Source organism: Vigna unguiculata, chromosome 3, assembly GCF_004118075.2.
Source record: "Vigna unguiculata cultivar IT97K-499-35 chromosome 3, ASM411807v1, whole genome shotgun sequence".
NCBI lineage: Eukaryota > Viridiplantae > Streptophyta > Magnoliopsida > Fabales > Fabaceae > Vigna > Vigna unguiculata.
In genome coordinates, this window is record NC_040281.1 from 28,243,379 (window position 1) to 28,268,676 (window position 25,298).

Sequence of the window (25,298 nt, forward strand, 5' to 3'; positions counted from 1 at the left end):
CCCATCTTCTCATCATCATTCTTGTAATTTTACTTATTTAGAGTTCACACCAGTTCAGTGCAAGTTCAACTATTTTCCAATCGCACTTCGAATTCAATAAAATGCTATATATTTTCTTTCTGCAAATGTTTAGGCTTTTGGAAAAATACAATTTAGTATATGTTAGAGCATTTAAAATAGGAATGAAAGTTTTTAATATCATTTAAAGTACATAATTTGGAATTTATTTTTCATATTTCAGCTAGTTTAATTATTATGGAACATCTTATAATGTTTAATCATAGAATAATATTTTCAGAATAAATTTAAGATATGCTAATATTATCGGAATGATTTAAAATATATTTTAAAATGTTGGTTTTGAAAACAAAATTTTGAATCTTCCAAAACCGGTTAGTTTTTAGAATCTTTTCAAAGTTTCATCCAGCTAAACATTATTAAACTGACGACTTGGCAAGTGACATGATTACTTTATAACTTGGGAAAGTAGAAAGTGGTTCGAATTTCAATTTAGTTGACATAGAGATGGTAGCCATAAATGTTAAGACAATAGTATGGTGAAGACACCACAATAGTATCGTTGACATGATTACTTAATTTTATATATATATATATATATATATATATATATATATATATATATATATATATATATATATAAATTTTTTATTTTTATTTCTTTTGCCTCCCTTTAACTTTTGAAAACCACTTTCATTGAGATGTCCAATTGTAAGTAATGCTCATACTCATCTTGCAAGTTATTAATAGGATAAGGTACACTGCATTTCAAAAATAGGTGAAGGTACAAAGGATAATAAAATAAGGTAATTAAAATCACCAATGGGAGTGAGAATTTTAATGAGGAGGTAGATTAAATTTCAATTGCATTTTTGTAGTGGGCGAGATTTATTTTGTACTATATATGACTAACCTATCCTCGGAACTAACATGAACTCTTATGAATCAAGTATGTGTCACTTTATTAAGTCAACATGTGTTTAGTCTCTATTCATTTGATTAGAATGACACTATATTAACTATGGTGGCCACATTGATACACTATCAGCCATAGGAATTGGGACTTATGGCCTAGATCCACCCAAGTAAGGGTCTATTTGCATCTATTATATATCTAAGACAATCTTAGTATAGGTAAATTATTGAAATAGATATTTTAATTTATTGACACGTGTTTAAAATTGAGGGTATTTTTGTCTTTTTGATGTTGTTGTGTTTGTACCGTTCGAAAGTCTTTTTTAAATACTGATTGACGTTGTCTGACAGCAACATCCTTCTTCTCCAAGATAATCAGCTTTCTCGAGATTAGTTTTTATTTTCTTCTTCTTCTTCTTCAATCCTTCTTCTTTCTTCTTCTTCATACCAAGTTAGTTTTTTTTTTTTTTTTTTTTTTTTTTTTTTTTTTTTAATTTCTGGCTTGTTGTTGTTGAATGTTGATTGGATTTTTGCTTGATCAAAGTTATTTTTTGTTGTTGTTTCTTTTTTCTTATATTTGTCGTTGTTCTTTCTTTTTTCTTCTATTTTTTATTTTATTTCTTCTTCTTCGTAGATCTTTATTCTTTCTTTTTCTTTGTACTCTGTTAAACTTTTTTTACTTCGTGTTGATTGTTTGTCATGAAATGTTTAATTTTTGCAATATTTTTCGTCCTGGACATGTTTTAGTGTTGTTGATGGTGTTGTTGTATTTATATTTTTGTACTTGGTAGACCTATTACTGTGTGTTGACGAAAAGGTTCAAGTTTTTGTTTTTAGAAGGTATTTTTGAACAAAATCTTGAACATGTTTTGTTGTTGTTGATGGTATTGTTATAATTTTTGTATACTTTGAGAGTGTTCTTGAGTCTGCCATTGTTCTGCAACGATTTAAGAGTGAATTTAGAGTGGAATTGTGTGGGAGATTGATGTATAGGAGCTGAATTGAGAGAAAGCCAAATGGAAGGTCAATGGTGATCATTAGAAGCTCTCAAGTAATCCACTTTTAAGCAAGGAAACCAGGTTAAGGCAGCCCAAATTCACCACGCCGCTGCCGCTGCTCACTGACGTCGCCATTGCGCTGCCATTACCTCGCCGGTGCTGTCGCCTCGCTGCTGTCGTCGCCTCTCCGCTGCCACCGTGGGTCGGAGTTCCACCGTCACCTCTCTCCCCCAAATTCACCACGCCAATTGCGCTGCCGCTGCTCACCGACGTCGCCATTACGCTGCTGTCACCTCGCCGCTGCTGTCGCCTCTCCGCTGCCATCATGGGTCTGAGTTCCACGTTCGAAGATCGTATGGGTTCCACGTCGAAGCGGCTCTGTCTTCTCACCGGCCACCGTGTTCGTCGACCCTGACCTTGGTTTTGGTGAGTTTAATTCATTCTTCTTCTTGCCATTGTTATCGCTGCTAGGTTTTCTCATTGGTTTTTTATTTGTAAGGAATTGTATTATGGATTGCCGGTGCCGTCACCCTCGCTGGCCAACCACTGCACTGTTCGACCCTCACCCTCATTTTGGTGAGTTTAATTCATTGTGGTTTACCGAATGTTGATCGCTTGTAGTTGTTCTCACATGGTTTTTTGTTTTGTAAGGGGTTGTGTTCGGTCTTCCCACGTTCGTTGGTCCACAGAGCGCTGATTTTGGTCCCAGAGTACTGATCTTGTGGTGTGTTTGCGAGATAGGAGCCATTATAAGGTGTGTTTGCCGATTAATTCTATTTTTGGTTTAATTATTGTTGATTGATGCTTAGTCCAAATTGAGATTGGTTGAATTGTTATATGCATTTGGATTGGTTCTGTTTTTGGTTTGATTGCTAATTGATGCTTAGTCTAAATTGAAATTGTCTGAATTGTTATTGGTTCTGTTATTGGTTTCATTTCAACAATCTATACCACCTCATTTATTTTGATAATAACAGTGTAATTCTAAATGAAAAGCTTGTACCTGTAATGGGATTTGATTGCTAATTCTATTAAACTCTTATACTGCATTGTGATGCCTCCATGAATAGATATCATGAATCTGATGATGGTATTTTGGTGTAGACACATTAACTTTTCACAATTTTGGTTAGGAATAGATATCATGAATAAATAACCCAAACTTTTGCATTGTTTCATTAACCCATATCCTTTTTACATTACTGTCATGTAACCCAAAATTTTGCTTAAAATTTCCCATATATTGATCTTGAGACTTCTTTTTTCTTTGGGTCAATTGAATATGAAAAAGTCAACTCATGGTCAACTTACCAAATTTTCAGCCAATTTAGTGCATCTTTTGCCATTCTTTTTGTAAGTTTTTTTGCCCTTCGTTCACTATTTATGCATCAAAAAATGCCACACAAGTTAATCACTCTAATTGAATGAAAAAAAAAAACATAAACGAAGTTTTTTAAGTAGACTAGTTATGCATAAACTAAGTCACACAAGTTTGGGTCTCCACACATCAATTTTCGTGCAGCATGTTATTCCAGTCTTTTACATCACTTTTCATCATTCATTTACCAATTAGAAGGTGTTTGTTCCATTGCTTCATATTTCCTTTGCTGATTTGGGATGTCTTAACTCATTTTCACCATTTTTCTAGTTCATTTTTTGGGTTTTTACTAGGAAAATTCGAATTAACTTGTTAATTCTGAGTTCTCATCTGTTCTCAGCCTTTCTTTTGGTAATTAGAAGTTGTCCAAGTAGTTCTATAAGAGTTATGTGCACTAGTTTACTTAATTTCTAAATTTTTGGAGTTTTAGCATAGTTTAGTGGTAGTTTTAGGTCTTAGGTAGCTAGATTTTGAGTTGTAGTCGGTTTTAGCAGTTTGAGCTGTTTTCTATTCATATTTTTCCATTAGAAACATGTTAGGATAGTTAGATTAGACTTCCATAGGTTAGCTTAGTACATGCATACACAAAAGGGTCAATTTTGTAGACTAGTCTTGGTTTTAGGTAGTGATTTTTGGTAAATCATTTAGGAGATAGTTTGTGACTTAGGATTAAGTTTTCTGACGTCATTTTAACCTTGTCTAGGTACTTTAGTGGTAGTTCTACACATGCTTTAGCATAAACTTAGTATTAGCCTACTTTTAGGGTGTCTTTAGAGGTTTTAGGTAGTGAAATTTTGAGTTTTAGGTAGTATTTCAGTTTTGAGTTGTTCCTTAGGATCCTTTAGTCATTTTAACTTTTTTGAGTAGGTGCTTGGTCCTGTTTATACCAATTTCGCATCATAGATTTTAGATTAGAGGAAAAAGGCAAAAAGTCAACTTTTGGTCAACTTTTCAGCTTTTCAGCCAAGTTACAACATTCTTTCTTTGTTTTTGTTATTTTTTCTGTCCTTGGTTTACTTTTTCTGCATAAAAATCGGCCACACAATTTAGTCACACTAATTCAATGAAAAAAATAATGAAGTTAGGTATTTAACTAGAGTAGAGATTCGTAAACTAGCCATACAAGTTATCTCTACCTCAATTTTCGTTTTCCTTGATAATACAATGATGTTTATTTGCATTTTAGATTGTAAACTGAAATAAACTGAAGTTTATTTGCAAATTGTATAACAGATTCAACCAACCATTGCTTATGCTTGTTTATTTGGGTAGATGTTATGTTTGTTTTGATATATTCATTTGCATGAAGACTAATATTTATTTATGCACTATGATAGGGGAGGAAAGGGTCAGGGTGGATCTGGAGGTAAATCACAGTAGCAAGGAAGGATTTCCCTAAAAGGTTGCCTAGTACCTTTTGTGAAGTATAATTTATTTCCACCTGATGTGATTCTTGCCAAGTATTATCATGCTGCTGATTTAAGTAGTTAATGAACTATATTAATGTAGTCAATGAAAATGTAAAGTAAGTGTCTAACAAAGTTTTAAATGATAAAATGTTCCTTAAAATAAAGTCAATTACTAAAAAAAAAGGAAATCAAAATTTGACTGTAATACTTAAAAAGAGACTACTAAAGACAAGAACAAAGAGAATTTTAACTAAATTGGTCTGCATAGTCATGGGACTTGCATTCCAATTAGGACATTGTATCGTGGTTAGTATTTGGAAATCTTACTTAATCAGTGAGATATATCCCAACAATGTCATGATCTTAAGAAATACATGGGGACATATATGTCTCTACTTTATTTCAATTCTCCCCATTAGAATCTAATTTAAACCATTTATTATGGTATAGAACATGGGCGAACCTCCTTTGAATCGTGCATGGATGTATGATCGTTGTTATAGTGGTAGAAAGGGATTGAAGGAGTCTTTTGTCTTAGGCGTTGAAGAGTTTGTTCGAGTAGCAAGACAGTCTAGATATTTTGAACTTGAAGGTGGGATTAAATGCCCTTGCATTAAGTGTGACTGTACAAGGATTTTGGCAGATGAGATTGTAAAAGTTCACCTTTATAAAAAAGGATTCATACCAAATTACTGGATTTGGACATTACATGGTGAAGATATGCCAATTGTTGATTTAAATGAAGGTGATAATTTTCTCCCTAGAGAGGGTGTACATACTGCTGAAATGGAGCAATTGCGTGACATGGAAGAGATGGTCAATAACGCTTTATGTCAATTTCAATCAAACCAACAACCCAACGGCACTAACTTAGAAGAGTGTCCTAATGAATCCACACAAAGGTTTTATAATTTGTTGGCGGAGGCAAATCAACTTTTATTTGAAGGGGCAAGAGACTCTAAATTGTCAATATGTGTTAGACTTCTATCTTATAATTCTAATTGGAATATTCCCAACCAATGCTTAGAGGCTTTCACCAAACTTTTGTTAGATCTCACACCACCAAATATGAGCTTGCCAAAGAGTTTTTATGACGCTAAGAGGTTAGTATCAAAGTTGGGATTGGAGGCTAAGAAGATTGATTGTTGTGTAAGTGGTTGTATGCTCTTTTATGACAATGATAGTGGAAAAAGAGATGCAGCATTGCTTGAATGTAAATTTTGTCACAAACCAAGATATCATCCACTTCATCAGGGATCAAGGCGCAAAAAACCAATCGTAGTTAAGTCAATGTTCTATTTGCCTATAATCCCAAGATTACAAAGAATGTTTGCTTCTATGCAAACCGTGCCACATATGACTTGGCATCATGGAAACCAAAGCCAAGGCATGTTACGCCACCCATCTGATGGTGAAGCCTGGAAACACTTTGATCGTAAACATCCTACCTTTGCATCTGATCCACGCAATGTGCGACTTGGTCTATGTTCAGATGGATTTAACCCTTGCATTCAGGCTTCATCTTCACCATGTTCTTGTTGGCCCGTGATTGTTACTCCATAAAATCTTCCTCCTGAAATGTGCATGTCAAAGCCTTATATGTTTTTGAGTTGTCTTATACCAGGGCCATCCAATCCAAAGGCCTCTATTGATGTTTACTTGAAGCCTTTAATTGATGATTTGAAGAAGTTGTGGGTTGGTATCTTGACCTATGCTGTTTCAAGGAAACAAGATTTTATGATGAGGGCATGTTTGATGTGGACTATTAATGACTTCCCTGCTTATGGGATGTTATCTGGTTGGGGCACACATGGTAGATTAGCTTGTCCGCATTGCATGGAGCACAATAAGTCATTCACGTTAAATTATGGTCGCAAAAGTTGTTGGTTTGACTCACATCGTAGGTTCTTACCTAATGACCATCCCTTTAGGAGAAATATTAAAGCCTTTCGAAAAGGGCAAGTTGAAATAGATGAGCCACCTCCTAGGTTGACACCATTACAAGTTTGGAGAAAAGTGAAACATTTTCCAAAAGTCACTGAAAATGGTGTAACACGGATAGATGGATATTGAGAGTGGCATAATTGGACAAAAAGAAGCATGTTTTGGGATCTTCCATATTGGAAAGATAATTTGTTAAGACATAATCTTGATGTAATGCACATAGAAAAAAAAATTCTTTGAGAACATATTCAATACTGTTATGAATGTGATGGGAAAGACAAAAGACAATGAGAAGGCAAGAAGGGATTTAGGATTGTATTGAAAGCGAAAAGACTTGGAGTTGAAGGTTCAAGATAATGGGAAAATATTAAAGCCTAAAGCGAATTACACTTTAACTCCAGATGAAGCTAAATCAGTTTGTCGGTGGATAAAGGAACTTAAGATGCCAGATGGTTATAGTTCCAACTTGGCTAGATGTGCTGATGTTGAAAAGGGAAGAATCCATGGAATGAAAAGTCATGATTGCCATGTATTCATGGAGTCATTACTTCCTATTGCATTTAGTGCTTTGCCCATTCATGTTTTAAATCCTCTTACTGAAATTAGCCACTTTTTCAAAGATTTGTGCTCTGCAACATTAAAAGAGGAATCCCTAAGAAGAATGAAGGAAAATATTCCAATTATTCTCTGCAAATTAGAGAGAATATTCCCTCCTGGATTATTTGATTCCATGGAACATCTCCCTATTCATCTCCCCCATGAAGCATTGTTGGGTGGACTAGTGCAATACAGATGGATGTATCCTTTTGAAAGGTACTAAAGGACCTCCCTATTCATATTTATAATTAATTTTGTCACCAATTTTTTTCTTCATGATGTATTTTTTTATTTGTATAGATTCATGGGTGATTCAAAACGATTAATAAAAAATAAAGCAAGAGTTGAAGGTTCTATTTGTGCATCTTATTTACACCGTGAGACAACATACTTTTGTTCTCATTACTTCAACAACTTCATGTTGTCACCACGCAATTGGAGGAATGAAGTTGAATGTCAAAGAGATGTGTCAACGTTGTCTGTTTTTCAGCAACAAGGTCGACATGCAGGGAGAGAATCGATTCATTGGCTAACTGATGCCGAGTTCAAATATGCTCATGTTCATGTGTTAATCAATTACACTGAAGTCAAACCATATCTTGAGTAAGTTATATCCTCCTTTGTTAACAAATTTGTGGTCAATTATATGTAAGCCTATAATTAATTTACCATTGCAATCTATTTTCACCATCTCATTCCTTACAGGCTTGCAAATACCTGAGAGCAGTGCTTCTGCTCGTATTCATTCAGAGTTTCCTGAATGGTTCCAATATCAAGTATGTATTGTACCATTAATTATGCAACAAATGGATTTTAATGTATCGTAATTTTACATCTATCTTTCTATACTTGTAGGTTTATAACGAGCCATTAAGTGTTAGAAACCAAGACCTAAGGGATTTGTCAAATTGGCCAATGAAATGTGTCAAAGAATGGCACACGTACTTCATGAATGGGTACAAGTTCCATACTAACGCATGGAGCAAAGGGAAAAAGACTATAAATAGTGGTGTTCATGTGAAGGGCCTTACCGAAGGAGGTGAAGATGATTTTTATGGGATCATTCATAGAATATATGAACTATAGTACAATACTTCTAATAAACCGAAGAAAGTTGTACTTTTTTTGTGAATGGTTTGATCTCTCAAGAAAAGGTACAAGAGTAGATCCTAAATATAACATTGTGGACATTCACATGACTTCAAGGTACCAACCATTTGATCCATTTATTTTAGCATACAATGTTAGACAAGTATATTATGTACAATATCCACGATATCGAAAAGACAACCGTGGTTGGTGTGTTGCAATTAAAACAAAGCCGAGAGGTCGCATTGAATCAAATGAGGTGGAAGATGATGTCCCTTACCAAGTTGATGAAATGTCCCATGTGAACGAAGTAATTGAAGTAGAACATGTATCGGGATTTCATCACATATAAGGTCATGATGAAGAGTTGGAATAGCAGTAGGAGGAAGAAGAAGAAGAAGATGAAGAAGAAGAAGAAAAAGAAGAAGAAGAAGAAGAGGAGGAGGAGGAATATCTAGATGAAGAAGAAGATGAAACTGAAGAAGAAGAAGTGGAGGAAGAGGAGGACGACGATGAGGGTGAAAGTGATGATAATAACTAACTTTGTCTTTTTTGTTTTAGTACTTAACTTTTTAATATGTTTTTTTTTTCATTTCATTAGAACTTTTTGTTGTTGTACTTCAAGTTGTTTAATATGTCTAATGAGTAGTTATTAAATTGGTATATTTGTTTATTATTATACACCATCTTAATTTGTTTGACACTTAGATCCTATACTCCATACACCATGTCATCGGAAGATCCACCTCAACCACCCCCAGTTGACAAGGGGAAAGGTATTGCAAAAACAAGAAAGAGACGTAATAATTATGTGCTTTGGATTTCAGTCAGACCCATCACCCCTACCCCGGGCTTACATATGCCATCCTTATCTTCCCCACCTCCACCCACAGGGTTACATAACCCAACATCTATCCCGACGATTCATATGTCGTCCTCCTCTTCTCAACCTCCACCCACAGGGTTGCATACCCCTGTTGTTGCTCCCAGGCCCCCTTCTGTACCACCCTCCCATATATCATCCTCATCTTCCTCAGCTGCACACACTGGGTTACATACCCCTTCTACAGACATTGGAGCATCCCCATCACCTCATACTGTACCATCCCCAGCCTCCATTAGTGGCCCATCTTCTGCCGTTGGTCAGCAGTTTGCACCATCCCCAGTTGCAGGTGATATAGTTGCCCCACAACCTATGGTTGATGCTGATTTAGATGCAGAACCTGACCCTCCTCTGCAGGACCGCCCAATGATTGAACCTGTCGATCGAGGGTAATATTTAAATTCAATTATTCTCATTGTTTATATTATGTAATTCTTTCATTTTTTGACAATTTTCCATGAATTGTAGGTTTGTTCCATCTATAGTTGCTTCACAGGCTATCACAAAGACAATCAAGCAACAATTTCTTAATCCTTGGCCATCATGGGGATCAATACCTGAAAAAGACAAGGAAATTTTCTGCCAACGTTTCAAGGTAACGTGTTCTAACTTATTATATAGGTAAATTAAGTTGTTAACTACTATTCCATGTTTAATATACTTATAATGTTTTATATGTTTAAATTGTGTTATAGAGGAGAGTTCAGTGGGCACCAGAGCATGAAATTGCCATTAAGAGAAATTTCAACAGCAGAGCTTCCCATCGTCTATCTGAGCTGTTTAGAGATGCTAGAACGGCTAGAGAAAGGCTAGAATGGATTCCTAATGATGTGTGGACAAGGCTGCTAGAACATTGGAATTCTCCAAGTTATTGGAGCAAATGTATTGCAGCAAAAAAGAATAGGGCTTCTGAAACAGGTGGGACCCTACACACAGGTGGATCCATTACCACTTACGAGCATGCCCTTCGTATGGTAAACACATTAACTGTTTGTATTTGTCACATTTGAACTACATTTTTAAAGTTTGAAATCAAATCAAATCTAACTCTATAACATTTTGTTGCAGGCACGTGAGTTGGGACGCCATGTGTTTCTCGATGAAGTCTTTCAGCAGACACATATCTAGAAGGGTACTGGTGAGTATGTGGATGAGAGGTCTAGGAAGACAAATGTAAGTCTCTTTTACTGTTCAATATTATTTACTCTTAAATGTATCCACCCCAGAATAATAATTGTTAATTTTTTACTTACAGGAAGAATTTCAGACTAGGCTTTCTCAAGTTAGATCTGAGGTTTCCTTATATGCTGATGGAACACAAGAGCAGTCCTCTATTAATCCTACATAGGACGAGAATATCAGGACTAGGTGTTGGATTGAGACAGTAGGAGGGAAAAAGAAAGGAAGACTTTATGGGGCTCGTTAACTTGTTTCAAAATATACAGGTCCAAATGAAAACTTGAACCAAGTACCAGCTTCTTCCTCTTCTAATACTAAGGACCTCACTAATATTAGGCAGCAACTTTCACGTAGCCTAGAGGAAAATGAGCAATTGAGGTCTGAGTTTCGATCCTTTCAGTCACTAGTCCTGCAATATCTCCCTCCTGATGCTCAGGCTTGTCTTTAGCAGCCACAGCCATAGCCACAGCCACAACAGCCAAACCCTACTCAACCAAACTCTGAAATCCCTCCACCCCATTCTCAACAACAAAATAATGAAGAGGACGATAACCTAAATGAAGAATCTTCTCCTGATTATGAAGATTATTAGCTTTTCATCTTCTTAAGAAAAACTTTGTTCTAAAAAACAAACCAACCCAGACCAAATTTTTTAGCTTATCGATGAAATTACCGAGGTCACATATCCGTCGGTTATTTACCGACGGAAAGGACGACGGATATTTCCGTTGGTAATTACCGGCGGATTTCAACAATCCGTCGGTAAATGATTACCGATGAGTAGTTTACCGACGAATATTTTGCCGTCGAAAGTTCGTCGATAAAACATCATTATTGACAGATTATAGCTATTACCGACAGATTCTGACCGTCGGTAATTAACATTTTTCTGATAGTGTCTGTAGGAGATGTTATTTGTAGAGGTCACATCAAAGACCACATTTTACATGATCATCGCCAAACACACGCAGATAGGGTGAACTTAACAGATAAAACATATACATAAAGCTTACAGATATATAAGCATATAACCACATGTATACACAACTTTAACATCTCACATTGTTCCATTTTTTAATTCCTACCATCTAAGCCCCAATCAGATTATTCGTGTTCTACATCGTCTAATGAATTACTTCAAGGTGACTTACTGCCATACTTATCGGCCACAACCGATAGAGCACGTGCGGGAAAACATGCTACGGATCTTACACCGTAACGGCAGGTAGAGTTCCCATATACGAACATAGTCCGTATCATCCCAAGACTACCAAACTCATCAGCCAACAACTGAGGAGGGCAATCTAACTGGACCCATCCGTACTGGCCACAACCAGCACACTCACACCGGCAACACTCGCCAACCCGAGCCACAACTCAAGGGTTCCTCGTGTTCATCCGCCATCTCGAGCCACAACTCAAGAGATGCTATTCCGAGCCACAACTCAAGGAATACCACGTGCTTAACCCCTATCCCGAGCCACAACTCAAGGGATACGTTCTGAGCCACAACTCAAGGAATACCAGCAATCCCACCTTTAAAGCACCACTAGTCGCGTTGTAGATCACAAGTACAAAACCACAATTCCAAGCTGCAGCAGTACAAATCGCCTGGCGGATGAACTTCTTCTCAAGCAGATCCTCAATCTGTTTCTTTAATTCAGCTAACTCAGGAGGGGCCATCATGTACGACGCCATAGAAACTGGCCCAGCGCCAGGGATGAGATCAATAGAGAAATCCACATCCCTGCTAGGCGGCAACTCTGGAATCTCATCCGAAAATACATTTGCATATTCCTCCACTACCGGAATCCTGCTGATTTTCTCGGCCGTACTCATCTTCTTCGCATGAGCCACTATCATATAGCATGTAGCTCCAGCCTCAATCTCCCTCACTGCCTGGTTAGACGAGATAAGTTCCAACCCTGTTATATCTGGGAACACTACCCTGCGCCATCCACAATCGATGACAACATGGTTACTCGTCAGCCAGTCCATGCCCAAAATCACGTCCAAACCCTCCATCGGCAGGAAAATAAGATTCAGCTTGAACCTACGGTCTGCCACCTCCATGGGGCACCCCACACATACAGAAGTGGTGGATACCTCTCCAGATGTTGGAGTCGCGACTATCAATTCGCACTCCAACTCTCGCATCGCAAGTCCGAGCCTCCTCACGCATTCATTAGACACGAATGAATGAGTGGCTCCCGAGTCAAACAACATCATCACCTCGTGGTCACACAACAAACACAAAAACTGTAAGAGGTTACCTGACTGTTTTGCCTCTGTGGTCATCAAGGCGAACACACGCCCCGGTGCTCTGGGTCGGTCTCCCGCAGGTCTCTTGGCTGGTGCACCCCCAACTGGTTTTCTGTTAGGACACTAACGTGCAAAGTGTCCCGTCTGCTCACATATGTAGCACTTACCAATGTTACTGCCTCCTCCTGTACTGCTGGCAGGTCTAGTACAGTCTCTCCTCAGATGCTCCCCGCCACAGTTATAGCACTGTAGCCTCCTGGAAGTAGTTGGTGGCCTGCTATATGGTTTCTTCTACTGACGTGTGTCTGTCATAGCCTTCTGTGATCGTGCTGCTCGGCTGGGCCCATCTCCAACAGCTCAACTGTTTTGGCCTGCTCGACCAAAACTGGGAACTCTCTGATCCTGAGAGGTACCAAGAATCTGCGCAACTCATGTTTTAGTCCACCCTCGAACTTCCTGCACTTCCACTCCTTAGTGACCACTAGAGTGTATAAACGTGCAAGGTACTCGAACCTCTCGATGTAAGCCTCCACAGTCATAGTTCCCTGCTGCAATGTGAGGAACTCTGCTTCCCGCTCGTGCCTCGCACTGTTCGGAAAATATTTCTCCAGGAATCTCGTCCTGAAGGTGATAAAGGATTGATCCCTACCAAGGATGATGGCCCATGGCACATGCTTAGAAGAAAGGGAATTCCTTGATCCCTTCCTTTGCTTTTATTTGCTTTAGTTTAAAAGTCCATTAAGTTGGGTTGGTTGACTATTTTTAAGTTGACTTGTTGACCTTGACTTTGGGTTGACTTGTTGACTCAAAAGATTAGCTTAACCTTAAACCAACATGCTAATAAATTCCTTAATTTGCTTTTTGTAGGAATAAGAAAGGAGGAGGACTACATGGGAGACACTTGGCATCCTAAGGAAGAGAGAGAAGGAACAAGACTTTCTAGAAGCATCTAGAAAGGGGAGGCCCACATGTCATGGACACCAAGTCTTCTAGAATGTTCTAGAGCCCTCCTTTGGGAGCCTTGACCATGAAGACTTACCACCTAGGAGGCTTGGACGAAATTTCTCCCATGTGCACCCTATGTTGACCTACTTTCTAGAACATGGTAGGTTTCTTTTGTAACCTTCTACTTTGTTGTTTTGCTAAGGGGCCCCTAGACTTGTCTATTTAAGGGGACCTCTAACACTTGTAGAGGGGTTGAACATTTTAGAGAATTTATATACTTTGCATTTCAACCTTTTGTGAGAGTATTCCTCCTTAGGGAGTGGAGTTCTTTCAAGCCTTATCTTGCCTTGGCAAGTGGCGGCATACACCACTCATCTTCAAGGTTGCCATGGCTTCTTCTAGCCTAGCCTTGCAGTGGCGTGAATCCTCCATTCCTCCCCTTTCCCTTGCTTTTCATTTTATGTTTCTTTACTCATCTTGGTTTATATTTTTTCTATTATATGTTTTTCCTTTTGGTTTCTTACTCTCTATCAATCCATCCTCCTCCTCTCTAGAACCTTGGAAAGGAACCTTCACATCTAGATAACTTGCTATCTTAATGTCCAGTGGGGATTTTCTTGGTTTTCTTAATCTATCATCACCATATTCATTAATCTTCTAAAAGGAACAAGATAATCCTACATCAGAAGGTATCCCAAGTCACCTCCTCCCCACGGGTCTGCATCAGCCGTTGCATCCCCTGCCACCAATACTCTGCATCTGCCACTAGAAGAAAGGTGATAAACAGTAACCTTTGAGCATCTGTGCATTCCAGCACCCCGCAGATCTTCTCGCACTCCCTCATCTAGGCATCTGCCTCATCAGGAGATGCCTTGCTAGAGAACTTGGTCGGCCTATGCTTCATGAAATCCTCCATAGTTACCGGCCTGGTAGGTGCCACTATAGCTCTGGGTGGCGCTGATATGGGCTGCATCGCGTCCACCATGAGATGTATCGCCTGAGCTATGTCATCAGCTCCAACGGTGTTCCTTCTCCTTCTGTTACCCATAGCTTGCGCGCGCCACATATTACAGCTGTTCACACACACAACTTAAATTAGGATTTCATATCCAAAATAAAATAACAACACAAGCAATTAGTCACGCAAGCGTAACACGGTAAGCTCACTCCCTATACACCCCAAAAATCACTTTTGGAAACCATTGCTCTGATACCAAATGTAACATCCCGTCAGGATATTATGAGTTTATAATAAAATAAAGAAAATAAATAAATAACAAAGCATTTAATAATACCTCCCTTTTCCAAACGCGGGAAAAGTGAAACTTTCATATAGATATATAATAGAAACTGAACTTTAACATGTGCCAAATGTCATAATCCATAATAAAAATCTCAAATGAGTTTACATTTCGTTTACAAAAATAGAAAATACAAGTATATAAAATGCCCCGGATATCTCCTCTCCGTAGCTAAGCTTCACCTGAGCCACCTGCATCCACAACATCTGCTCCCGTGTACCGCGTACACGATCATCGCCAAACACACGCAAATAGGGTGAGCTTAACAGATAAAACATATACATAAAGCTTACAGATATATAAGCATATAACCACATGTAACTATACATAACTTTAACATCTCACATTGTTCCATTTTTTAATTCCTACCATCTGACCCCCAATCAGATTATTCGTGTTCTATATCGTCTAATGAATTACTTCAAGGTGACTTGCTGCCATACCTATCGGCCACAACCGATAGAGCACGTGCGGAAAACATGCTACGGATCATACACCGTAACGGCAGATAGAGTGCCCATATACGAACATAGTCCGTATCGTCCCAAGACTACCAAACTTGCCAGTCAACAACTGAGGAGGGCAATCTAACTGGACCCATCCGTACTGGCCACAACCAGCACACTCACACCAGCAACACTCGCCAACCCGAGCCACAACTCAAGGGTTCCTCGTGTTCATCCGCCATCCCGAGCCACAACTCAAGAGATGCTATTCCGAGCCACAACTCAAGGAATACCACGTGCTTAACCCCTATCCCGAGGCACAACTCAAGGGATACGTTCCGAGCCACAACTCAAGGAACACCAGCAATCCCACCTTTAAAGCACCACTAGTCACGTTGTAGATCACAAGTACAAAACTGCAATTCCAAGCTGTAGCAGTACAAATCGCCTAGCGTGGAACACGTGCCGCTGGGTGCTGCCAGCTCCCAGACCGCTAGGCACACAGCGCCTCAAAAATTCTCCTCACTGCAGGTACCGCCTGGCAGTATTACTCTCATCGCCAGGTGCCTACGTAGTAGTGGCTAACTATTGCACCTATATCGCCTGGCGCCACAGACCGACCGCCAGGCGCTGCGCTATCAAGTTCTCTCTGGTTTCCCCCTCTATCGCCTGGCGGAGTCGTTCTCTCTCGCTAGGCGCTATACCAAAACAGCTTGTTTCTGGTTTAACATATTTTTAGTACCTCTAATGATCCTTCATTCCCTTTCACGGACCTCTCCATCCCTTACTCCACCCCTAAGTTTAATACTAAGGTAAATATTACCTATCATCATCATAGTTAACCCACTCCTACCCACACAAAACAGAAAATTTATACCTAATAAATATACCATTGGTCCTATTGACATGTGATTAACCATCTCAATCAATTATCCTATACTCGGACTGGCTCAGGTTCATACCCATCCAACTTTAGTTGTGCCTTATACTTCATTACTATTTAAAGCCTATTTTCCAACCTCACGACCCACTCAGGATTCTCCATTCTTTATCCTTCATGACTTGTTATCCCACTCAAAATATATCCAAGAGAAACATTTTTATTGAATTACCCTTTATTATTTCATGACCAGATTATCATCGCATCTAACCCGAATCAAACGCACTCCAAACTTTCCCACAAGCCTTTGATTTCCTCGCTGTCGCCTGGCGGTATCCTTTAGTCCGCCAGACGGTACACCAGACCTGGAAAAATCCAGGTTCTGTCACGGCCTATCACATTCTCCATTCTCTTGCTGTGTTTCCTGTTAAATCTTCTCTTAATTCACACTCCCACTCACTCGCATATAAACCCATGTGTAATCCTCCCCTCAATTTATACCACTTTCTCCCTTACGATTTCAACATCAACTGGTTTAATAGCAAGGTCTCCTTTACCTCCAACCCTAACACTGTTCCATTACTTATACAGATCATTCAAGCCAAAAATCAAACAAAACACCACCTCAATTATCTTATAACTACCAATCCCCACATTTGTCCCCGATTAGAATTCTCCCAGAAAGCACAGAACTAGAAAAATTGAGTCGACAGACTCGCGTCGCCTGGCGGAAATTCATCACCGCTAGGCAGATCATAAAAATAAGCCCAGAATCTAATCATCCAATTATGCCGCCTGGCGATACAGGGTTCCACCGCCAGGCGCTACCCCCAGAAACACCCCAAACACACACAATTGGCATGAACTGCCTGGCAGCTATGAATAGCCCGCCAGGCGGTTTCTGGAAAATTTCCAGAAATCAGAATTTCAGAATCAGAACAAGAATCATGCATTCATATCATCATATAGTTCATGGAATTTAATAAAACAATAAAGTAAACGGAGTCCAACTCCCCCAACCTGATCTCCTTTGCTACACTTGAAATCCTCAAGCTCTTTTCTTTGGTCACCAATGGCCACTCTTGAATTTCCTCAACCTAGCCTCAAAATTCACTCACGCCAGTCCCCTCACAGTCACTTTTCGTCTCTGTTTTCTAGGTCTATGTTCAGCCTTGCAAAACCTTGCCTAAACCCTCACTCTTGCCTTTTAAACTAGTGTTTTAGGCTAACCTAAGAATCAAAAACGAAAATGCACCTTATTATCTTTTAATGACCATTCATTTCTCATTATGAATGGTGATTACAACCACCCTTGTTCCAGTAGGTTTCTTTTACCCCTTCCAATTCCTTCCAAAGTTAACATTAGCAAAAGAAAAATAAAGTTTAATTTGAGTTTCCTAAGACTTGAACCCATACCCATGCAATTGCCAAACCAATATCAAACCATCATGCCAATTCATATTTCATGCTAACACTCATAATTCAATTATCATATCATTCCATAGCATGACTTCACAGATTTAAATAATAAAACAATAACAAAAGTTAACATACATAGGACTTGATCCCAAGTCCTCCCACACAATTAAAGTACTCTCAACCATATAAGCTAGCACTCTTCCACGTCATACCAACCATAATTTAATGTCATAATTATTTCCCCACCCGTAATTTATTAATTAATTATTTTTTTAATTAATTAAATCCTACGGGTCTTACAGAGCACAGGTTGATGGCTAAAAGAACGTAATGTGAAGAAAGAGGAACCAATTGCTCCTTTTTGAAAACACAAACTATTTTGTATTATCAACAATAATTTGACATATATAGTTAGAAGGAGTAGTATGAATAGTATAATCAAATGAATTTGTCTAACCTGTGTAATTGTATAATCAAAAAATTAGTCTTTTCACCCACTTGATTCAAGACTAAGGATTTGTTCGACATAAGATCAATCCAACCTATATAGTTGGGTATATTTCAATATGTCTCAAACTAACTTAGTATGATATGAAATTGAAAACGATCTTCCTATAGTAATGTTCATAATATGCAAAATTATTTTTATTAAATTAGTATGTGAAATTCACTTATTTCTTCTTTGAATATTTTTTTACATAATTGATTTTCTTATTGTAGTGTTATGGCTCAACTCCAATCCTATTCACCTAATTAGTCTTTATTAATTAATGTTAATATGATCAGTCTATACCTGATCAATACTTTATTCATGTGACACTGATATACATTTAATGACCATATTATGATATCGACATTAAATCATTTAAATTACTCTTAATGATACTAAAATAATATTTTTAATAATAAATACAATGAATATAGATAATTAAGAGAAAATATTCATTAAATAAGGGTGACAAAAAAAAAGAAAATGGAGAACACACTTAATGTTTAAAGGTTTCTATATTTCTTGGCTAGAACATTTTGATACACACCATGGGGCACATAAAATTATTCTTGTGCCACACTTATTTTTTATATTTTTATGTATTTTTTTTATTGGAAGGTATTATCTTAAGGAATGAAAGCAACTAGAAGTTTGCAATCACAAGAAGAAGGAGATGAAGCAAATTTGATGATTCAACAAGTTATCAAAAAGATGGACAAGTTCTTATTTAGTACTTGGAGTTTTGGGAATCAAGACTTATCGATTATAGTTGCTTGATGAAAGATCCATCCCAAGAACCTTTAATATGGAATATTATTAATTTTCATTTTTAGTATAGTTTATTAAATTGTGTTTTTATCCATGTGTGTATTCTTTTCCTTACAAAATTTTGGAGAAAGGTTTTTAGTGAGGAATTTAAGTTACATATTTGATGTATTCCCAAAGTTTTCTAAGAGGCGATCCTAATCTTTCGATCACAATCTTCATTGTTGATCAAAGTAGAAGAAATCCACAAGAGGCGATTAATATCGTCCGATCACGATCTCAATCATTGATTGAAATCGACATTGGTGATTAATATCGTCAAATCTTGATGTTTATCATTGGTCAAAATAGACACGTGGCAATTAATATCATTCAATCATGGTCTCTATTGTTGATCAAACTTGAAACAAGAATATCAATATTGTCTGATCACGATGTTTATTGTTGATCAAAATCGACCCAAAACGATCAATATCATCCAGTCATGATCTATTTCAACACAAGTCAATCAATATTGTCCGGTCATGATCTTTATCATTGATCGAAATCGATATGAGATGATCATACTAATCCAACTAGTCCAATCAATCTTAACACACTTGAAGCAGAAGCAATTGACAAGAAATAATCATAACAAGTAAGCACCTATTACTGTTTGATTTTGGCTAATATACTTATTTTTCCAAGGGATCATTGAAAGTCCATCTTAAACCTTAAACTTATATTACCATAGAGTAAAAAGGTTGGAAACAAATTTTATGTCTAGCCTTTGGACTCAAGAGTTTGAGGTTGGGGGGCTACGTTATATTAGGGCTCAAATCGTATCCTATCACTTTATCAATTTACATCTGATCAATTTTCATTTGGTTGGTCTATACCTAATTTTTAATTTATTCATGTGATAATAATATGCAAGTTTGAATGCTATTTTGGTCTCTATTTTGGTTCAGTTTGTTCAATTTGGTCCTTTTTTTACATGTTCAATTTGGTCCTTATTTTGCTAAATTATTTTAATTTAGTCATTTTCCTTGACATCGTTTAAATTGATAAGGGACATTGTACAAGGTGGCATTGTTTGTGTTACATGGATCGTTTTTATTATGTGGCCATGTAATGCGTTGCAATGTTTATTGTATTTTGAAATGAAATTGGGGATAAAAGAGGAAATAGGGTATAGGAGATAAAATGGTATGGGTTTTGTAATGGCATTATTTAAATGAAGTAGTTGGCTACTGTCATGGACCTTTAGAGGTGGAGATAATAGTCATGTTGGTTGTGTTCTAGAAGTTGACAAAAAGGGTGATAAGGGCGACAAAGTAGAGGTTCAAGGGGTGACGAAGTGGAGGTTCAAGGGGTGACAAAGTGGATCAGGGGTGATGAGGAATAAATTGAACATTACTTAAATAAAATGGGAACTAAATTGAATAAAACATAAAAACTCATATTTTCATTTAATCATTCCTTGGTACACATTATAAACTATACTTCAACCAACCACCCTACATAACGCAACCTTAACACATCAACGTAGACACATACAAATCATTACAATGTTCATTGCACCAACAATTTAAACCACTCCTACTAACAATTGGATCCTTTTTTTTGTAAACTCTCAGTGATTTCTCCACATCATAAATCTTTCTCCTTTGCTTAGCAATGATGGCATCCTTCTCATCATCATTTTCTTCACACAACCATTTGAAATAGTTACAGCAACACATCAGACGAACCAATCTATTATTCAAGACCATAATAACATAGACAATGTCTATTACCTATAAATCTTTCTATTACAATAAAATACATGTGCTATATTAATCTAACATTGTATTCAGAACAACTCCAAAATTGCCTACCAACATTCTTTTAGCACTGGTATCTCCAACAATTGCAAACAGGGATTAATCTCATTCCCTTTGAACCACCACCATGTGAGGAACGACAAATTCTTTGCCCCAACTATAACAACATTAGGAAGAAGATTGACAACCAGACATACCAGACGAACATTCAAGCAACAAACATAATCACTTTTCATGCCATGATAAAACCCATACTAGTTTATCTCCCAAATCCTATTTCCCCTTTTATCCCTGATTTCATTTAAACATATAATAAACATGGCAATGATTACATTCATTACATGGCCACATAATGAAAAATGATTCACGTAACACAAATAATGTCATCATGTACAATGTCCCATTATCAATTTAAACGACGTCAAGGAAAAAGACCAAATTGAACACAATTTAGCAAAATAGAGACCAAATTAAACATGAAAAAAAAAGACCGAATTGCACAAAGCGGACGAAAACAAAGACCAAAATAGTATTTAAACCTAATATATTTTTAAACTCAAAGATGAGGAAGGAAAATATGGATCAAGATGATTATAAATACTTTATTTTGTACAAATAAATCTTTAAAAAATCAACTTTTACTCTCTTTAACTATCCTTTGCATGTTTTAGACTTCTTTTAACTTATTTTTCAGCATTCCAATAATTAACAAATAAAAATTATAATAATTAGATCATACTAAATTACGTTTTTCTCTGTCATAAATAAATATTAAAAGAGAATAGAAAATAAACACTAGGCTTGAAGTATTCTACCCACTTTATTCTTCAATTTATTTCTTAGTATCACAGTAATCAAGGAACAAAGAATAGTATGCAAAATTCATGGTAATGTAACTAATGTGTGTGCAACTAAAACCTAAACAAAGAAAAGATACACACATTAATAACATGGACATAGACAATAACATTAGAAAAAAGTGAAACAAATTAGAATTGAAATACTAATAAAGAAGAGACTATTGTGAAAGGCTCGTGTTAGTGAGCCAGCTGTGTCGGGTTTTGTGGCCTTCAACCAAGTAGCGGCATCTGGATACGTACAATCCTGGGAACCTGCCACCCACAGACAACATTTTTTCTCATTCCAACAAAACAAAGGACTATAGTAAAACACACACATAACAATTGAACACAACACTATGAATGTCCAAGTCCAATGTTGAATAACAAAACTTACTAGGGTCGGTGTAAGTGATGCGTCCAGTGTTGCCAAAATCGCAGTCCAAATCATTACCACCAGATGCTTGGTAATATGCGTTCATGGCGTATGTCGCGTGAGACCTAATTGTGTTGGGTTCGAAGCATTGCCCACCATCATTAATGGGCCCACACTCTATTCCACTGCTTTTACAAACAAAGTCAATGTTAGCCTGCAAATCTGTTTCACTCGCATCCTCTTTTGGCACGCACCATTTCTTTTTCAAAGACGATGAAGAAGAAGAGGGTGCCTCTAATGGTGTTAATGTTGTGGGACCATATGCGAGTCGAGATGTCGGTCCAAATGTGGGTGCAAATGTGGGACTAGATCTAGATGCACGTTCAGATATGGGACTGGGTCCAGATACGAGTGCATATGTGGGACTAGGTCCAAATTTACGTCCATATATGACACTAGGTCCAGAGGCAGGTGCATATGTGGGACTGGGTCTAGATATAGGTTCAAATATAGGACTAGGTCCTGATGTACGTCCAGATGTAGGTGCAGATATGGGATTAGATCCAGATGTAGGTCGAGATGTGGGTCCGGATGTAGGATTATATGTGGGACTAGATCCGGATGTGGGCACAAATTCCTGCATTAGATCAATCATAAGTTTCTTCAATATGCATTTTCCCTAACTATTAGTATCTCTTCCATCAATTCATTATTTCCATCATTAACAAGAAAAATGAACTAAAAAATGTTTACTTTTATACTACAAACATGTTAAAAATGCATTAAAATTGTACTACAAAATGTCATTTTTGTACATAATAGAAAAGTTGTATGCATTGAATGAAAAGTTGACACTTTTTTGTAAAAGTGAAAAAAATGTACCTCGTTGGCAATGAAAACGCCGACGTCATAAACGGGGGTAAGATCAGGATAAAACAAGCCATAATTACGCTCAGAAACTGTGGGCTTCAGATTCTCATTGAACAGAGAGAAGATGAAAGTCTCAAAAGTCCGACCAGGCATAAGAGGGGTCCCTTTGCCAGAGTTAACGTGCTTGATGAGATTCCCGTTATACGATGCCGCATTGTCAAAACTCACACCCCCTTCGTTCAACTCACCAACAGAGGGCCAACCCGTTTCGGCCACCACTAATTCCACATCATCATAGCCTAGTTTCTTCATTGCCGTGAAAACCGCATCCATTTGCGCGTCGAACATGTTCGTATAGTTCACCGATGTGCCCTCATCCCAAACTCCGCTGTTTGGTCTAAAGAGCGCGTAGTTCACAGTCTCGGGTACAGTTGGGGCAATACCAAAGAAAGGATAGGGGTTCACCATGAAGGGGGACTTGGTTCGTCGAAGGAAGTCCAACATTGGTGCAAAGATGGCTTTGTCGTGGCTAGGAAGGAACGAGGCAGCGCTGGGAGGCTCCGACGATGCTAGAATCCCAAGCGAGTGAGGAGTGGAGACTTGGACAGTGGTGTGGTTGGCAAGTGAGAGAGCCTCGTGGAGGGATTTCATAGCTGGAAGAATGTTGATGATTAATGTTTTGTCGTTGCTTTCCACGACCTCGTTCCCGACGGAGATACGCGTCACGGCAGTGTCCGGAAGGAATGGTAAGATGTTTTGGGAGAGCCAAGCTTGCGCACCAGGAAGCGTTGAGAGAGAGGGGATGGCGGCATTCGCTACCGTGACGGTTACGGAGATTCCGGTGCCTGCAAAGGCGTGGAGGATGTCAGTGTTGGCATCAAAGATTTTGACGTGATCGATGGTGGTTTTAGATTTGAGGAAGGTGGCCACCGTTGAGGGCGGTGGGAGGTTGTCTGCCACCGTGCCATAGTTGATTCCGATTTTAGTGTTGGATGCGTAAAGTTGTTGGAAAAGGGTGCATGCTAAGAGAAGCAGAAAGGAGTGACGTGAAGATGGTTGAGTTTCAGCCATGAAAGGGAGAGTTCGTGGGAACGATGTGTGTGTATGCGTTGTTTCAGTCGATTAATTGTGGAATTGTAACATTGGGTGGGTCCCATTTCTAGGTTCCAACAAAACATCGTTCTAAGATTTGACTTTCACAACATTCAACACGTGCCTTCTATTGGTTGAATTTTGTAGATTAAATGTTTTTTTATTAATCTTAATCATAATTAGACCTTGTCCTTTTAATGACATTTTATATAAGAGATTTTGTGTTTTTCTTACTATGTTGAAGAACTTTTATATTTTAATTAAGCACCGTGTTTGGATTTGACATTTGTAGTAGATATATTTTGAATTGAGAAATTCAATTATTTTTTAAAAATAACAATAAATTTTAAATAAATTTTGAAATAACTTTTAGTAATATGAATTTTAAACAAATTTTAAACTTTATGAATTGTGAAAATATTCTCCTTATCTAAACTTTCATAATTTTAAACTTCACTTAAAGTATAAAGTTTGAAATATTATATATATATATATATATATATATATATATATTTATCTCACATTTATATTTTTTTTCTGTATTTTTTTCTTTATTTGATTACTGTGGATAAAGTTTCGGTCTATCTTAACTTATTGGCCGACTTTATTGGACATCGTTGAAGTATTGTCCACTTATTTATTTTTTTAGTATTGTTGACAAATTCTTTTGGATTAAATTAATTGTAATTATTTTCTATCAAATTATTTGTGTTATTTTAATAACCATTATTTCATATCGATTAAATATATTGCTACAAATATTTTTGTTTTTGTTAATTTATTTTAACCATTATAAGTGTTTTATATTAACTATAATCTTTTTATAATATCACAGTTGTTTAGTTCACTCCATCTTTTTCACTTTCTAGTTCTCACTCTTCTCTTATTTCTAGTTCTCACTATAAATGTGATTTTTACTCTCACTTTCAGTATCATTCTTATTCTTAATCTCATTGTCATTCACATTATTACTATCTCACTCAAAGGAAGGCTTTCTTCTGGATTTTATCTAGGTTCCAAATCGTTGAAGGTAAATCGTTTAAGGTAGTGGTGATGAACCTGGATCTTGGTCAATCTCTTATCTCAATCTTCAGCAATGAGATGTCCAAGTGGAAATCACTATAGCATTGATTTCTTTCAACAACGACCACCGCCTTCTAGTCGAGGAATTCATTGTTATGGTGTTAGGTTAGACAAATTTGGTGGAGTTGCAAAATTTTAATTAAGGATGCACTGATGCAAAAAGGGTTTATAATGTCACTAGTTTCACGTCGCATATATAACAAAATTCATCGTTAAAAATACGTGGTGACATTTTTGTAAACATTTTGTCAAAATTTATGTTGGACACCCCATACTAGACGTCAAAATTTGTCAAAAAGTCTTTTTTGTGTTGGT

The 25,298-nt window shown here is 37.3% G+C and overlaps 1 protein-coding gene across 1 annotated transcript; it reads right to left on the reverse strand.

The window, feature by feature from the left end:
- Positions 1-14,461: 14,461 nt before the first annotated feature.
- LOC114175263 (glucan endo-1,3-beta-glucosidase-like) lies at positions 14,462-23,879 on the reverse strand. The gene is made up of 5 exons (XM_028060045.1): positions 22,832-23,879; positions 21,960-22,316; positions 21,743-21,835; positions 20,458-20,605; positions 14,462-14,690 (listed from the first exon to the last, which is right to left on the reverse strand). Exons 1-5 carry the CDS (start codon positions 23,877-23,879, stop codon positions 14,462-14,464), a joined length of 1,875 nt encoding a protein of 624 aa, XP_027915846.1.
- Between the last annotated feature and the right edge of the window lie 1,419 nt (positions 23,880-25,298).

Coding starts and splice junctions, on each gene's coding strand:
- LOC114175263 (XM_028060045.1), bottom strand. CDS start 23,879: ATGGCTGAAACTCAACCATCTTCACGTCACTCCTTTCTGCTTCTCTTA. Junction 21,836..21,959: donor CATCACTTACACCGACCCTA/GTAAGTTTTGTT, acceptor TGTGGGTGGCAG/GTTCCCAGGATTGTACGTAT. Junction 14,691..20,457: donor AATGAACATTGTAATGATTT/GTATGTGTCTAC, acceptor GTGTGTGAACAG/CTGTAATATGTGGCGCGCGC.